Source organism: Chiloscyllium plagiosum, unplaced genomic scaffold, assembly GCF_037043375.1.
Source record: "Chiloscyllium plagiosum isolate Xiang-an unplaced genomic scaffold, Cpla_swu_hap1 HiC_scaffold_6, whole genome shotgun sequence".
NCBI lineage: Eukaryota > Metazoa > Chordata > Chondrichthyes > Orectolobiformes > Hemiscylliidae > Chiloscyllium > Chiloscyllium plagiosum.
The window spans coordinates 130835666-130853530 of NW_028270144.1; the positions used below are offsets into that span (position 1 = coordinate 130835666).

The 17865-nt window shown below is 44.2% G+C and overlaps 1 protein-coding gene across 3 annotated transcripts in view; it reads left to right on the top strand.

The window, feature by feature from the left end:
- stim1b (stromal interaction molecule 1b) overlaps positions 1-17865 on the top strand; it is a 152378-nt gene that overhangs the window by 46465 nt on the left and 88048 nt on the right. For all 3 annotated transcript variants that reach the window (XM_087988490.1, XM_087988491.1, XM_087988492.1), the window contains exon 2: positions 10108-10238. In XM_087988490.1, the coding sequence (XP_087844616.1) occupies positions 10108-10238 (131 nt within the window). The remainder of the gene's footprint in view (positions 1-10107; positions 10239-17865) is intronic.

A 17865-nucleotide genomic window follows, 5' to 3' on the forward strand; every position in this document is an offset into this window, starting at 1 on the left:
GAAGGATATAATGCAGGAGGAGGTAACTCCGCTCACCCTGCCTGTTATGGCTCTGCATTTTACCAAAGGTTTTGCAAATGTTTGCTTTGGTGATTTGGCATGTGGTGCTGCAATGACTCTGTCTGAGTCGCATTACATAAGAAGCAGGAGCAGGAAGAGGCCATTCAGCCCTTCAAGCCTGCTCTGCCATTTAATATGATCATGGCTGATATCATCTCAGCCTCAACTCCAGTTAGTCATAGAGATGTACAGCACTGAAACAGACCCTTTGGTCCAACCAGATATCCCAACCCAATTTAGTCCCACTTGCCAGCACCCAGCCCATATCCCTCCAAACCTTTCCGATTCATATACCCATCCAGATCCTCTTAAATGTTGCAGTTGTACCAGCCTCCATCACTTCATCTGGCAGCTCATTCCATACATGTACTACACTCTGCGTGAAAAAGTTGCCCCTTAGGTCTCTTTTATATTTTTCTCCTCTCACTCTAAACCTATGCCCTCTAGTTCTGGACTTCTCCACCCCAGGGAAAAGTATTTGTCTATTTATCCTATCCATACCCCTCATGATTTTATAAACCTTTGTAAAGTCACCCCTCAGCCTCCGATGCTCCAGGGAAAACAGCCCCAGCCTGTTCAGCCTCTCCCTGTAGCTCAGATCCTCCAACCCTGGCAACATCCTTGTAAATCTTTCATGTACCCTTTCAAGTTTCACAAAATCCTTCCGATAGGAAGGAGACTAGAATTGCACACAATATTCCAACAATGGCCGAAACAACGTCCTGTTCAGCTGCAACATGACCTCCCAACTCCTGTACTCAATACTCTGACCAATAAAGGAAAGCAAACCAAACGCCTTCTATCTGCGACTCTACTTTCAAGGAGCTATGAACCTGCACTCCAAGGTCTCTTTGTTCAGCAACACTCCTTAGGACCTTACTATTAAGTGTATAAGTCCTGCTAAGATTTGCTTTCCCAAAATGCAGCACCTCTCATTTATCTGAATTAAACTCCATCTGCCACTTCTCAGCCCATTGGCCCATCTGATCAAGATCCCATTGTAATCTGAGGTAACCTCCTTTGCTGTCCACTACACCTTCAATTTTGGTCACCTGCAGATATACTAACTGTACCTCTTATGCTCACATCCAAATCATTTATATAAAAGACAAAAAGTAGAGGACCCAGCACCGATCCTTGTGGCACTCCATTGGTCACAGGCCTCCAGTCTGAAAAACAACCCTCCACCACCACCTTCTGTCTTCTACCTTTGAGCCAGTTCTGTATCCAATTGGCTAGTTCTCCCTGTATTCCATGAGATCTAACCTTGCTAACCAGTCTCCCATGGGGAACCTTGTCGAACGCCTTACTTAAGTCCATATAGTTCACATCTACTGCTCTGTCCTCATCAATCTTCTTTGTTACTTCTTCAAAAAACTCAATCAAGTTTGTGAGACATGATTTTCCACGCACAAAGCCATGTTGACTATCCCTAATCAGTCCTTGCCTTTCCAAATACATGTACATCTTATCCCTCGGGATTCCCTCCAACAACCTGCCCACCACCAACATCAGGCTCACCAGTCTATAGATCCCTGGCTTTTCCTTACCACCTTTTTAAAGTAGTGGCATCATGTTAACCAACCTCCAGTCTTCGGCACCTCACCTGTGACTATCGATGATACAAATATCTCAGTAAAAGGCCCAGCAATCACTTCCCTAGCTTCCCACAGAGTTCTAGGGTACACCTGATCAGGTCCTGGGGATTTATCCACTTGTATCTGTTTCAAGACATCCAACATCTCCTCCTCTGTAACATGGACACTTTTCAAGATGTCACCAACTATTTCTCTGCATTCTATATCTTCCATGTCCTTTTTCCTTAACTGCTCCCCATTAACCCAGAACCCTTTACTGATTCAAGATCTTACAAATGAATATATTCCTGAAGCAGCATGACCCTCCCAACCCATGAGTATCATGTTGATCTGATCATTCATCTCCTAGCTGGAGGGACATTGTTTTTATCATCCTGATCCTTGGTGAAGGGAACAATGGAGGACCTATCCTTGTATATTTTGGATGAGAATTTTGAAGTCAATTGGAGACTGTTGAGATAGGAACTTAGGAAGAGGCATAGGCCATTCAGCCCTCAACCCTGCTCAGCTATTCAGTAAGATCCTGGCTGTTCTGTGGCCTAACCCTCTCTGCCTGTCTTGGGCCCATATCCCTTGATACCTTTGCTTTAATGAAAATGTGTTAATCAGACTGAAGTTTAAGTAATAAATTAGCATCGATCACCATTTGTGGAATAGAGTTCCAAACCTCCACTACTCTTTGCATTTAGAAGTGCTTTCAAACATCTCTACTGAATAGCCTGACCCTAATTCTCAGACTATGCTCCCTAGTTCTAGGATCTACAACCAGTGGAAATAGTTTATCTTTATCTACCCTGTCTTTCTGTGTTAATATCTGTTCTATATGGTTCTATGACTCCATAATACCCTGGGGACCTTGATAAGATCACCCCTTAATTGTCTAAATTCTAGATAATGAAGGCCCAATTTGTCTACACTGTCCTTGTACTTTAACTCCTGAAGCCCAGGTATCATCCTTGTGAACCAGCTTTCTGTAATATTTAGCACATGGGAGCACTTTCACCACACAACTACAGTGGCTCAAGGGGATGTCTTCCCACCAATCCCCATCTCATGGGCAACTACTGATGGGAAGCAGAAATCTGCATTGCCAGCAATGCCTGTGACTGAATCTAATTACAAAACATGGCGGTCGCTCTCTCTCTCTCTCTCTCTCTCTCTCTCTCTCTCTCTCTCTCTCTCTCTCTCATTCTCTCTCTCTCTCTCTCCGCTTTCTCTCTCTTTGGATGCAGTTGTTCCTAATGGCAAGAGATTCCTGCCTTAGCTGTAATTCAACACTAGAATTAACCCCAAAAATTTGTATCTGTTTTTATCTAGATGATGCGTTCTTTAGATCCTCATGTTAGGAGACCTCAAGGTTGACATTCCCATAAGCCCTGGATTTTGGCAGCAGTCTTTTCATTAAACCTTGACTGGAGTCAGGATGGGACTATAGTGCTCATAGATAGCCACTTTGGGAATTACTGGTAACGGTCTCAATGCAACCCTAGATATTGCACACTTGAGGAGACTGGCTGACCATGATGATCTCTAGAAAGTATTAAGTCCTACACTCTGCATTTGACAGCTGTTTGTCTGGATTCCAGTCGCCTTTGTTGTCTTGAAAAGGAATAGCAACTGAACAGTTCACCTCAATGGTTGAACCTTTTGAAAAAGTGAAGCAGCTGCTCTCAACTGATGCAGCATCTGCCAGTCAACTCTTTCACACTTACAGTCAGCTCAAATGGATTAAGACCACAGTTTTAGTTTGATATTTGAGGTCTGCAGACATGGATGATTAAAACATTTAGTTTGCTGTTCTGAAGAAGGGTCACTCAACTCGAAACATTAACTTTGTTTCTCTCTCCATCGATGCTGCCAGACCTGCTCCAGCAATTTCTGTTTTAGTTTCCGATCTCCAGCACCCACAGCTCTTTACTTTATTCCAGTTGTGCTGATCAGTTGTTTTCTCGCCCCTCCTCAGAGTTGACTAATCTAAAACAAATATCAACAGGTTTTGAAATTTGCTTGTGCACCAATCATAATGTCAAACTCCCACAGCATGGGTTGTATGATCAACACTAGGCCCTTTCTCTTTGGCTTGTTAAAAATGCCTGCAGATTGCAACTCCATAGTAAAGAATGTCTGAAGTATTTTGTGATGCTTGTACATGCCTTAAGCATGACGCCAGTTCAGTACGTTTAAGATGAGCTAATAGATTGATTAAGACAGTGTTTAGCCTATATCATAATAGAAAGCCTCAATCTGAACAGTGTTTTAATTCTTTATATGGACATATGAATTCGGAGTAGGAGTTGGCCACTCAGCCCCTCTTACCCGGAATTTCATTCAATAGGTTCAATCATTAAATGCACGTGCCCATCAGATAGCCTTCCAAACCCTTCCTCAACTAGAATCTATCCATCTCTGTACCCAAGATAATCAAGGGCACTTGTTTCCATCATCCTTTCAGGAAGAGAATTCTAAAGACTCAAAATCCTCAGAGAAAATTTTGCTTAATCTCTATTTTACATGGGCAACCTGTAATTTTTAAACTGTGCCCCAGTTTTAGATTCTCCATAAGAGGAAACATCCTCTTCAAGTCCACCGTGTCATTTGGGACTTATCCTTCCAAACTCCAGTGGAGACAAACCAAGCCTGTCCAACCTTTCCTCATGAAACAACCTGCCCATTCCTGGTGTTAGTCTGGTCAGCATTCACTGAAGTGCCTTCAATGCATTTATATTGCTCCTGAAATCAGGGAGCACTCCTGTGCACAGTACTCTGGATGTGATTGCACTAGTGTCCTGTACACCTGAAGCAAAGCCATCCTTTGATTGAGAATGGAATACAAACAATCTGATTGTGTTTGGCATGCAGTCAGCATAAGAGTCATAGAGATGTACAGCACAGTAACAGACCCTTCGGTCCAACTCATCCATGCTGACCAGATATCCTAAATTAATCCAGTCCCATTTGCTATCTGGAGGTTTTTCATTCCCTCCAACATGTTGTGATCCCGTGACTGAGGAGTGTTGCTGTTGATCCCAAGTATCTGTTCTCGCCTAAAAGTCAGTTATCTCAACTTTGCAACTGCGTTAACATCCTCTCTCATTCTTTAGGCTGCCATGGTCCAATTATCTCTGGCAAAGTCCTTGCGGTTCCTACGGGCTGGCCGCTGTATGGCTGGCTCACTGGGTATGACCCTAACTAACCTTGTTAACCACACGCTGGCTGGTATTGTGATTACCTGCCTCATTTCTGCCCCACATGATAAAGAACGGGACTGAGACTCTAACGTGGCTGAGAATGGAGGTCCTCTGTCTTTAATACATCCCCAGTGACTGGTAAACCAGAGGGGGACACTGATCAAATAAAAGCTGCTAATTTTTCAGAATTATAAGTGCTCTGTCGGTTATCTTCTTAAAGGTTTCAAAGCTAATTCCCTATCAAATCGACTGAGTGATTTAAAATATCCAGTATTCCGATGTTGCTGGCTAATCTGGAAAATTGTTGCTTAATTTACCAAGTTGCATTTGTTTTAGTGCTTCAACCACAAATCCAGTTCTATTAACCTGAACTGTTCAACACATTTCATCAAAAGAGCATTAGAATGTAAAACTGTCTGCTTTAGGTCGGTGTTTATTATTATATTTGTCTTCATTCCCAATCTGTTCACTAACCAGTGTTTATTAAGACCATGGGGGGGGGGGGGGGCACAGTGGCTCAGTGGTTAGCACTGCTGCCTCACAGCGCCAGAGACCCAAATTCGATTCCAGCCTCGGGCGACTGACTGTGTGGAGTTTGCACATTCTCCCAGTGTCTGCGTGGGTTTCCTCCCACAATCCAAAGATGTGCAGGTTAAGTGAATTGGCCATAGTGTTAGGTGCATTAGTCAGAGGGAATGGGTCTGGTTGGGTGACTCTCCGGAGGGTCAGTGTGGACTTGTTGGGCTGAAGGCCCTGTTTCCACACTGTAGGGAATCTAATCTTAAAAAAAAGACAGAGGAGCAGAATGAGGGCATTCGCCCATTTAGGTTGAAACTTTATTGCTGGAACAGCACAGCAGGTCAGGCAGCATCCAGGGAACAGGAGATTCGACGTTTCGGGCACAGGCCCTTCTTCAGGAATGAAGAAGGGCCTGAAGAAGGGCCTGTGCCCGAAACGTCGAATCTCCTGTTCCCTGGATGCTGCCTGACCTGCTGTGCTGTTCCAGCAATAAAGTTTCAACTTTGATCTCCAGCATCTGCAGACTCACTTTCTCATTCGCCCATTTAGTCTGCTCACTGTTTGATCGTGGCTGATAATTCTAAATATGATGCAGGAAAATGCCATTCGGCCCCTTGAGCTCAGTCTGCTGTTGTATTAGATTATGGCTGATCTGTACCCCAACTTAATTTCTTCTGCTTTATTCTGCATCCCTCACAAACATCTGTTTCAAAGTTTCATTTGACTTTCACTATCCACAGGCTTTTGGGGAAGCATGTTCCAGTGTTCCATGGCTATTTATGTGAAAAAGGACTTCCTGATCTCGCCCCTCAGCAATCCAGCCCTACCCCATGATCCTTATTTTCTGGGTTTTCCTATTGGAAGAAATTGTCACCAGGAACCTTCTATCTTTTTAAGATGATGTATGAAAAATCAGGAGAAATAGAATTTCACACTGTGCGCATCTAGCCTTTCATCACCTTAAACACCGTGATCAGGTTGCCCCTCGGCCTTCTAACCTCAAGCGGATACGAGTCTGTGCAACCTGTCCTTCTACTGTAGCCTGTTTATCCCTGGAGTCAGTGTGGTGACTCTGTGAAGCTGCCTCTCTGAGGCTGATACCTCTGTCCAGAACTGATCCCAATTGCTCCATGCAGGCTCTTTCCCAGTTCCATTTAACTGAAGCATCACTTGCTCACGTTTAAATTTCAACTCTTGAGATTAAAAAAACCCCCAGCATTTCAATAGTCATTAATCCTCATTTTCCCACTGATCATTCTTCTAGGCCAGTGTTCTAATGTTGAATCTAATTTTCATAATGGAGTGGTGGGAGGGAAGGCTGCAGGGAAGAAATGTTGTTTAAAAAAGCATATAAAACTGAGAAAGTCAGGAGCACATGTCTCTTTACAGCTTCTTACGTTGGTCCTGCTTCACTCTCACTGATTTAATGGCTACAAATGTCATTTTCGTTTCTGTAGCATGTTTTAACACCGTAAAACACTCCAAGGGTCCAACATATTTTGACACCAAACAAGGGCGTATCAGGACAGGTGACTAAAAGCTAGGTCAAGGTAGATTTCAAGGAGTACCTGAAAATAGGAATGAGTAATAAGTTTAGGGAGAGAATTCCGGAGCTGTGTATGCAGACAGCGGAGGCCCGGCTGTTGATATGGAGCAACTAAGATCACAGATTTCAGGAGGACCAGAATGAGGAGAGTACAGAGATCACAGCCAGTGCGGACCAGATAGGAGCTTGAGACATTAAAGGGACCTGAAAAGAAAGCCCAAGAATTTTAAAATCAAGATGTTGCTAAGCCAGGAACAGATATAGGTCACTGACACACGGCTGCTGGGTATGAGGTAGATTACAGGCACCAGTGTTGTTTGAACTTTAGTCTGTGGAGGGCAGAAGTTGGGATGTCAGCCTAGAGAATGTCAGAACAGCCAAGAGCTAAGACAGGCTGCTATCGAAATAAACTCTTGTCAGTCTGTTAGAAACATGACAATCTCAATCATCCAATTCTCTGAAAGGAATAAACACAGCGCTTGGTACCGGCCTCTATAAACACCTGTTGAAGGAATTACTGGATATAAAAATAGGGATGGTTTACACCAGCCTATCTACAAAACATGCCTGGCATTTGCTGTTCCACTAAAAAGCCTTTGGCAGTGAGATTTGAGGATGTTCTGTCATAAGTGTTCCTTTCCGTTTTCCTGCTATGGACGTCAGTCACGGGTTGCTCAGGAAAATGAGGAAAGCAAACAATTGCATTACCTCATAGTTCAGCCATTACAATGCTGTGTGCTCTGTTTAAACACTGCACAACCTTTTCCCATATTCACCACATCACCACCAAAGTGGAAAAGGTTTTCCTTAATTATTTTTTCTCAAGATGTGGATGTTGCATATGTTACTAGCCTGCCTTGAGTGGTTTGATGCAGTTGAGTGGTTTGTAAGAGTGATTATGATTTTAAACACGTTGGTTACTGCAGGATTGGAGTCTCACTGGGATCAGACTGTTAACAGCTGCCTTCCTTCTCTGCAGAAAACAAGGTTATGTTTTTAACTAAAATTGGGCAGCCATTTTTATCTCCAGCGTTTAAAATTAAATTCAAATTTTAAAAGTCCAAAAATTGTAAGATTTGAACCTCAGGTTATTATAATCCCAATCCAATATTATAGCCACCACACATGCTCTAATACCTAGCCATCATAAAATGTGTTACATGTGAGAGTTGAACAAAAGGTGGAGAGAAAGTAAACTTGCCAAAGTGCTCAGCTTAAAAACTGACCTGAACACGGAGTGATGATGGCTCAGCATTGTCCTCTCAGACTAGGTTATCTTGTCATTGTGCCCTGCTTGGAGGTAAGTCCATGCTCATTGTTCACTCATTCTTCAGATGGAGTTGTTCTCTTGGTAACCTTTGTCAGTGGTGTTTTGACACTGCCTTCCATTGTCCAGGTTAGGTGAGCGGACAGGTCCTAAGGCTGCCTTAGTTAGGATGGGAATCAAACTGATGCTGTTAGTGTTTTGAACATAAAGCCATCCATCCAGCCAACTGAGCTAATTCCATGGATCTGAACAGTGCTCCTGTAAAGTACCTAATGTGTGATGCAGAATCAAGATACACTCTTGATCATTGAGCCTGTAATCTGTCTTATATTGTTGCCTCCAACTCCTACCCCATTTCTCCACCTGATGTCACCCAATCAGGGCGGTCACTCTGAGCTAGTCCTGTCAGTGGGAGCTTGTCCAGTTGGTTGGTATCTCAGACAGAGATCCAGCTGGAGACCTCCATCGGGTCAGATTCAGCTTGGTACACTGCCACTGGGAGCTTGTTTCCCTCGGTCCAGTTACCTACATGAGGCTGTACAGACCCTGAGCTGTGTATACAAGGACCAAGAAATAACAGTGTTTGGTACATTCTTAACCCCTCAAACTCCTCTTTTATCCTTATCCCCTTCAGACTCACGACTTCTCCCACCCTTAACCCCTCAGAGTATCCCCTTGTCCTTAACTTGTGACATCTTTGATCCAATGCAGCATCCCTGAGGTTTTACTTCTGTATAATTCCTGTGAGTATCTTTAGCCATAAATTGAATAGCAGTTGGGAGATCGTCTTGCAGGAGAGTAGAACCATCATAAAAGAGCACACCTATTGTTTGAGTACAGTCATGGATCTTGCAAGAGTGTGGGCAAGATCCCACACAATGGACGGCGTTGCATCGTCAGTCCCTATCAACATTCTCTGCTGTTGTATTGAGCTGTATTCCTACATACTTCTGTTCAGGTTTCCGGTCCTGGCTGATGCTCCGCATTGGAGTAGTGTGAGTTAGAGATCTTTCTAAAAGTAGTGCCAGTTTGCAAAATAAAAATGGACATGGTGGAAATCCTCAGCAGGTCTGGTGGTATCTATGCAGAGAGAAGCAGAGTTAATGTTCAAGTCTCTGATCTTTCACTAGAATAAGCTCTGAAATATTAATTCTGTTTTCCTCTCTATGGTTGCTGCCAGATCTGTTGAATATTTATGACTTTTTTTTCCACTTTAGATTCTGACAAAATTTGCAAAATGAAGATCTGGTGTAAAAGCCTGTGTAACTGTCCCACCCTACTGATACAGGCAGCAGTGATGCTGAAGCTAAATTCAAGTTCTGAAATAGATTACAAGGTTGACCGTGGTTTACATTTATGAGCAGGAAAGGTGCGCCAGAGCAGCTTCACAAACCACAAAGCAACCGAGAGTCAAGTTTTGTTCCCCTGCTCTCTACACCGGTCTTTAGTGAAATCCCAGTGAGGGGACTGTGTAGACAGGCCTTCATTAAAAGGCTATACTCTGCAACCACAGAGCATTTGAACCTCCGTCACTTGGTTTCTGGCCTGGCTCTCTCATTCTGTGCTAGTTCACAGGCTGCAGTGTAGTGAGTCTCTGGTTTTAATACTTCAAACGCTTAGCTGCCAAGGATTAGGATGTATAATGTCACCCTGCCCTTTACATTCTTATTTCAAAAATGTTTGCTGCAGGAGCGGGAAGAATTATTTCAGATCCTTTTACAAAGCACATAAAGCTGACATCTTTAGAGATTGGGAATCAATTCCATGGGTATCTTACAGGAGCAAACTAGCATCTCCGTAACCCACCTGTGTGTGTGTTTGTATGTGTGCTCCCCATCCCCCCCCCCCCCAGAGATGGGTGTTAATGTTGTAGGTACTTTCTTCAGAAGGTGCTGTTGATTGACACTCTAATTGTGTTCCTCCTTTCAGACCTGTGCAGGATTGATGAAGCCTCGTGCCACATCGAGGAGGAAGTGCTCCGTTTTGAAGCCATTATGAGCATTCACAAACAGATGGATGACGATGCGAATGGAAATGTCGATGTGGAGGAGAGTGATGAGGTCAGTAAAAGTACAATTACAACTGTCATAGTACATATCAACACCCGACCGGTACATATCAACACCCGAACAAACACTCAACTGCAATTCAGCCCTTCCCCTTCCCCCTGCCCATGCTGATAAGATTCAAAACCAGCAAAACTCCAATTTCCAGGAAAGAATTAAACAGATTGATGATGATGTGGTTATCTACCCTGCCTCTTTGAGGAATGGCTGTCCCTTTATCTATATTGTGAAAGATTAATAACAGGTGTATTTTAAAAGTTTAATCCAGTGGTCATCCCTCAATGACATTTCATTTGAAAGTCTTATTTTGATGGCCAGTGGAACTGTTGCAACCATTACATCCTCAGCTCAGTCCGTAGGTCACTGCTGGCAGTGTATGGTCAGACTGAAGGAGCAGAAGTGCTTGTTACAACTGTCCCCCTTGCAGCATTTTGATTCTGAATTTTGAGTTGGTACAACTGTGTGTTGTGTTCTGCTGTTTCAAGGCAATGTAACTTCAGCATGGCAAGTACTTGACAGTTCAGCCTTCAACACTATTATCCCTGCGAGACTGATTACTAAACTTAGTGATCTCGGACTAAGCCCCATTCTCTAAAACTGGATCCTGTTTCCTGACCCACAGGTCACAGTCAGTGAAGGTTGGGGACAATATTTCATTGTCACTAACACTCAACACTGCATCCCCCCAGGGGTGTGTACTCAGCCCCCTACTGTACACACTGTATACCCATAACTGCATCACCAAATACCAGACTAATGCCACTTGCAAGTTCACTGATGACACCATCATAGTCAGTCGAATCTCAGATGGTGACAAAACAGACTACAGACGGGAGGTGGAAGACCTGGAAAAATGGTGCACTGAGAACAACCCAGCTCTCAATGCCAACAAAACCAAGGAACTTGTTATTGACTTTCGGCGGGATGTTACTCATGCCCCCCTACACATTAACAGCACAGAGGTGGAACGAGTGGAGAGTGTCAAGCTCCTGGGAGTGGTCATCCACAACAAGCTTTCTTGGACTCTCCATGTGGACGCACTGGTTACAAAAGCCCAACAACATCTCTTCTTCCTCAGACAGCTGAGGAAATTTGGCATGCCAGCGAATACCCCTGCCAACTTTTATAGGTGTGCCATTGAGAGCATTCTGTCTGGATGTATCACTACCTGGTATGGCAACTGTACCATTCAGGATCGGAGATGGTTACAGAGAGTGGTGAACTCGGCCCAGACAATCACAAAGGCCAACCTCCCATCTATAGAATCCATCTACCAGGCCCACTGTCAAGGAAAGGCCTCCAGCATTCTCAAAGATCCATCCCACCCTGGCAATGTTTTTCTACAACCTCTACCATCGGGGAGAAGGTACAGAAGCCTGAACACACACCAGCCGGTTTTGAAACAGTTTCTACCCTACTGTTGTTAGAATACTGAATGGACCCACAAAAGCTTAACATTTGCCCGTACCTGTGTTTTTGGTTTTGCCGCTGTTTACCTATTATTTACTATCGATGCTACTTAACTCTGTGACCTGCCTGTATTGCTCCAAGACAAAGCTTTTCACTGTGCCTCGGTACACGTGACAATAAATTCAATTCAGTTCAATTCAGTTATTGCAGGCAGGCCAGGTGAGAATAGGCACCCACTTTGGCAATAGGCTGTGCTATCTAAGCAGATATTTTGCTGTGTAGACCCGGGGTTATCAAATGACCACCCCTTGATATTTGATTCATCACTGCATCCCCAACTATCAACATTCTGGAGGTTACCATTGACCAGAAGCTGATCAGGACTAGCCATATAAACACAGTGACTATAAAAGCAGGTCAGAGATGAGGAATCTTGCAATGAGTAGCTCACTTCTTTACTCCCCAAAAGCCTATCCACCATCTACAAGGCCCAAGTCAGGAGTATATTGAATACTCTTCACTTGCTTGGATGAGGTGCGGGTGCAGTTCCAGCAATACCCAAGAAACTTGACTCCATCCAGGACAAACATTGGCAGTGTGTAACATCTACAGGATGACAGCACCTTCCAAACTCACCACCACTTACATCAAGAAGTACAAGGGCAGCAAATATATGGGGACATGTCTATTCATGCCCAGGATAAGGGCCACACTAGCTAGACCAACAGTTAAATCAAATCCCCTGGTTTGTTAAATATTTTATTAAACAGTTCACAGTTTACAAAACAATTAACATTTACAGCTGTATACAGAGAAACAGCAATTTTACATGGGAAAGGAATGGCAAAGCCAAGCCCCAAACCCTGACATTCAACCGGTTTTCAGGGAGATGAGGACAAACCTCAAATCCCTCCCCTGTTTATATCTGTCAGCTGGGGCTCCCTGATTAGCCCAGGTTAACAACCCCAATCAAGGATCTTGTATTCAGTGAGATCCACCTGGTTCTCACTCATTTCAGTTATGGATTCAGGCTTCATTGCTGTCATTGGAGCACACATTCCTGGTTAATACTGGGGGTGGGTTTAGCGGGGGGGGGGGGGGCAGCACTTTTGGAGAGATGCTATCGACAGACCTCTACCTCTCGGATTGTCAGTCCTCCTGTCTTCCCTGTCTCTCCCTCCTTCCCTCCCTCACTACTCCCTGTGTGTGTGTGTGAGTGTGTGTGTGTCTCTTTTTCTTTTTGTCTATCTCACTCTCTTTATCTGAATCTCTCTATAGTATACACTCTCTTCCTGACCATGTGACTTTGTTGAGCTCTCTTCCCCCCCATATCTCTCCACTTGTTCCTCCCTCCTCTCTCACATTCACTGTCCCTCTCTCACTTACCCTTTCTTGCTCTCTCTCTCTCTTTCTCCATTCTCTATTCCACCTCTTCTCCCCTTTCTGTCTGTCTGTGTGTCTGTGAGTCTGTCTGTCTCTCTCTCTCTCTCTCTCTCTCTCTCACCCCCCTCACCTCTGACACCCTCTCTCTGTCTCTCTGTTTCTTTGTAATTTGAGCTCTCTGTCTCTTTCTATACGTCTCTCCTCCATCCCTCCCTCTCCCTCTCTCTCCCAGCTCTTTTGCCCCTCTGCTCCTTCTTACCCACTATCTTCTCTTCTCCCCACCCCACCCCCACTTTTTCTCCCCCTCCATGTCTGTCTGTCTGTCTGTGTGTCTGTCTGTCTGTCTGTCTCTGTTTTTAAAAATGTGTTTTTGTGTGTGTCACTGACTGAACCTGGAGAAGGTGATAGTGAGCTGTATTCGTGAACCGCTGCAGTTCATCTGTGCATGGAGCCAGAGAACGTGGGCAGAGTTCTAAATGTTAGTGTCGGTGTTCACTAGTGAGAGGAATGATATGGGTTCAGGAATCAGAAAGAATTTTTGTGATACAATTAAAGAAATTAGCACAGACAGAGAAGAGGTCAGGCAGGTCTAAAAATAAATAAATCTCCAGGGGCAAATGAAATGTATCCCAGGTTGTTGAGTGAGAGAATGGAGGAGATGGCAGGGGCACTGCCAATGATTTTCAATTCCTCTCTGGCCAGGAGAGGAACCAGAGGGCTGGAGGATGACTGAGGCGATTGAGTAGGGCCATGAATGGGAAGTATAAAATATTGAGGGACAAAGGGGAGACAGGAAGAAGCATTCCAGTTTGATGGAGGGATCAGTGACCCGTGGCAGAGATTGAAGGGAAAGGGCAGGAGGTTTACAGGAGATGTGAAGGAAAGCCTTTTTCATCCAGAGGGTTGTCAGAGTCTGGAACTGTCAGGATGGGAGAAGCAGAAACGGGCCTCACATTGAAGAAGGATTTAGATGTGCACTAGCATTACCAAGGCACACAAGGCAACGGGACGTGCAGGCAAATGGGTTTAGAGTCATTTGTTGCATTCAGTTGTGTGATGTGGAATTGCTGCCTGCCTAATCCTGCCTAGTTGTCCTTGAGAAGGTGGGGGATGAGCTGCCTGCTGGAACCATTACAGTCCATGTGAAGGCAGACCCACAATGCTGTCAGGGAGGAATACCAGGACTTTTACATAGGGACACTGAAGGAATGGTGATATGTTTCCAAGTCAGGGCGATTGGAGGGGAGCTTGCAGTTCCCATGTATCTGCTGCCATTGTCCTTCTAGATCGAAGTGGGTGTGGGTTTGGAAGGTGCTGTTTAAGGGTCTTTGGTGAATTTCTGCAGTGCATCTTGTCTGTAGCACACACTGCTGTTACTGATCATCAGTGGTGGAGGGAGTGGATGTTTGTGGATGTGGTAAAAACAATGACTGCAGATTCTGGAAACCAGATTCTGGATTAGTGGTGCTGGAAGAGCACAGCAGTTCAGGCAGTATCCAAGGACAGGCAGCATCAGAGGACAGGCAAAATTGACGTTTCGGGCAAAAGAGGCTTTTGCCCAAAACGTCAATTTTGCCTGTCCTCTGATGCTGCCTAAATTGCTGTGCTCTCCCAGCACCACTAATCCAGTTTGTGGATGTGGTGCCAACCAAATGGGGGCTGCTTTGTCCTGGATGGTGTCAAGCGTCTGGAGTGTTGTTGGAGCTGCACCCATCCAGGCAAGTGGGGAGTACTCCATCATACTCCTGACTTGTAGATGGTGGTCAGGCTTTGGGGAGTCAGGAGGGGAGTTACTCACTACAGTGTCCTCGCCTCTGTCCTGCTCATGTATCCAATACACTCATAAGGTGGTCCTGGTAAGCCTCAGGATGTTGAGAGCTGGGGATTCAACGATACCATTGGCTGTTAAGAGACAATGGTCAGATTCCCTCATGTTGGAGCTGGTCAATGCCTGGCACTTGTGTGGTGCAAATATCACATGCCACTTTTCACCTCAAGCCATGATATTGTCTAGTACCTCTGTAATTGGACATGGAATGCTTTGGTACCTCAGTGGTTGTGAATAATTCCAAACATTCAAAGAGAGAGTTCTGTACAATGCAAGAACAAAACAACTGCAGAAAATCTCAATCTCTCTCTCTCCATCTCTCTCTCTCCTCCACCCCCACCCCTTTCCCATCTCTCTTGCAGTCCCACAGTATGTTTGTTTTCACTCAGAATTCCTGAACAGGAGTGTGTTGGTCACGTTGTGCTGTGACCGGGGGAGAGTCAGTGTAGGGAAGAGGAGCTCTTTGCAGATTGCCTCAGCTATGGCCCTTTGCTGCTGATAAGCTTCGATGCTGTAGGTACTTTCAGCTTGTGACAAATCAACAATGATTCACACCCATGTCAAATGGCACTGTATTGTCCCGTCTCTTTACAAGCCTGGTTGCTGCTTGATGTCATTTTCAGGTACAGGATAACTGGAAGAGGCAGTAATATTTTCTGTTTGCTTAGCAATCTCCTAGACCATTCTTTGGCTCTTTTGTATATTGACTTCTTATTGAAGTAAAGATTAATCCCAGTGTCCATTCAGTTGAAGGTTAGAAAGGAAAAGGAAAAGAGCATGCAGAAAATCACCGTGTAAGAAGAGAATTGAAAAGAGAATGGTTTTTGTTCATAGCTTTGAGAATGCTCAAAACTCCATGTTCTGTTAGTATCTTCGTTTTACCTTATTGCAATTTTCAAACTTCTTTGTGAGTTATTCCCTTGAAACGTAGTGACTGTTGTATTGTTACTTTACAAGTTTTATGACTGGTTGTAAGCAGCCAGTTAGTCTATTGTTACTGGGGAAGGAATGTTGACAAAGGATCTCTCCCTGAACCATTGGAACAGGATGGTTGGATCACTGGATTAAAATCTTGACCAAAGGGTTGGTCTCTCTAATGATGCAGAATTCTGAAACTCAGAGCTTTCTTTCACAGGATGTGGAGTCACTGGCTAGGCCAACAGTTATTACCTATTCCTAACTGCTCAGAGGAACAAGAGTAAGCCATTCAGCCCTTTGAACCTGTTATCCCATTTGATGAGATCATGGCAGACCTATGACCTAACTTCATGTACCTGGTTTTGGCCCATATCCGTTAAATGTTTGTTAAGCAAAGATATTATTGATCTCCGATTTAAAATTAACAACTAATGTAGCATCCACTGCCATTATTGGACCAGAGTTCCCAACATCTACCATGCTTTGTGTGTAGAAGTGCTTCCTAAACTCTCTCCTGAATGGTCTGGCTTAGTTCTAAAATCCCCAACCAATGGAAATGGTTTATCTACCCTGTCTTTTCCTATTAATATCTTGAAAACTTCATCTAGATCACCCTTAATCTGCTAAATTCTCGAGAAACCAGGCCTAATTTGCATAATTTCTCCTCGAAATGTAACCCCTGGAGCCCAGGTATCATTCCTGTAAATCTGTGTTATATTCCCTCCAAGGCCAATCTTTCCTTCTCAAGGAAAGAGCATGCAGAAAACCACCGTGTAAGAAGAGAATTGAAAAGAGAATGGTTTTTGTTCATAGCTTTGAGAATGCTCAAAACTCCATGTTCTGTTAGTATCTTCGTTTTACCTTATTGCAATTTTCAAATTTTCATCATTGTGTGATGCTCAATCTGCTCACGTGACTCCAAGAAGGCTCCAACCAGGTTTTTGTATAACTGCAACATAACATCTGCATCCGTGTAGTCAAACCTTGAGATATAAAAACCAGCAGTTAAGAGTCAGCCAGATTGCTATGGGTCTGGAGTCACATGTAGACCAGTAATGATGGCATTTTCCCTGCCTCAAGGGCATTAGTAAACCAGATGGGTTTTTATTACACTCAGCAACAAGTTCATGGTCATCATTGGACTCTGAATTCCAGATCTTTATTATATTCAGATTCCACTATCTGCCAAGGAGGGATTTGAACCTGTGTTCCCAGAAAATAATCTGGGTCTCAGCACTATTACCACCAGGCCATCGGCACCTTTTAGCGCTAGGTTAGCAGCAAAGTCTGTTGAGGAACAATGGCAGACGTTTAAGAAAGTACTTCACAGCTTGCAGCAGCGATATATCCCAAGGAGAGAGAAGGATTTTGAGAAGCAGAACAGCTCAGTGTGATTAACCAGGGGAATTAAGGACATTATCAAATAGTGAGTTTTGAGAAGATTTGTAGCTCAGATTGGGGTTCAGGATGTAGGTTTGTTTTCATCTTTGATGGAGGGGGGAGTGGCTAGGTTTTCTGGACCTGTTTGTCTGCTTGCTTGGGCTTGTTGCTCAGAAATCAGCGGACTGTGTTTCTTGGGTGCCCCTTTGTTTTGAATACACGGTATAGGTGATTTTCCTCTGCTCTGCGTAGTTCCTCTGTGCTGCAGTGTGTGGTGGCTCGTAGAAATAATGTTCTGATGCAGCTTTGTTTGTGGGTGTTGGGATGACTGCCTCTGTGGTTGGTCTGTATGTGCTGTTTTCCTGTAGACGCTGGTTTGAAGTTCCCCATTGGCTGTTCGCTCTACTGTGACATCTAGGAATGGGCAGTTTGTTGTTGTTTTCCTCCTCTCTAGTGAATTTTATGCCAGTAAGGGTATTATTGATGGTCTTGAAGGTTTCCTCTAATTTGTTTTGTTTAGTGATGACAAAGGTGTCATCCATGTAGCAAACCCAAAGTTTGGGTTGGATGGTTGGCAGAGCTGTTTGTTCAAGTCTCTGCATTACTGCCTCTGCTAAGAACCCTGATATCGGAGATCCTATGGGTGTTCTATTGGTTTGTCTGTAGGTTTTGTTGCTGAAGGTGAAGTGGGTGGTAAGGCAT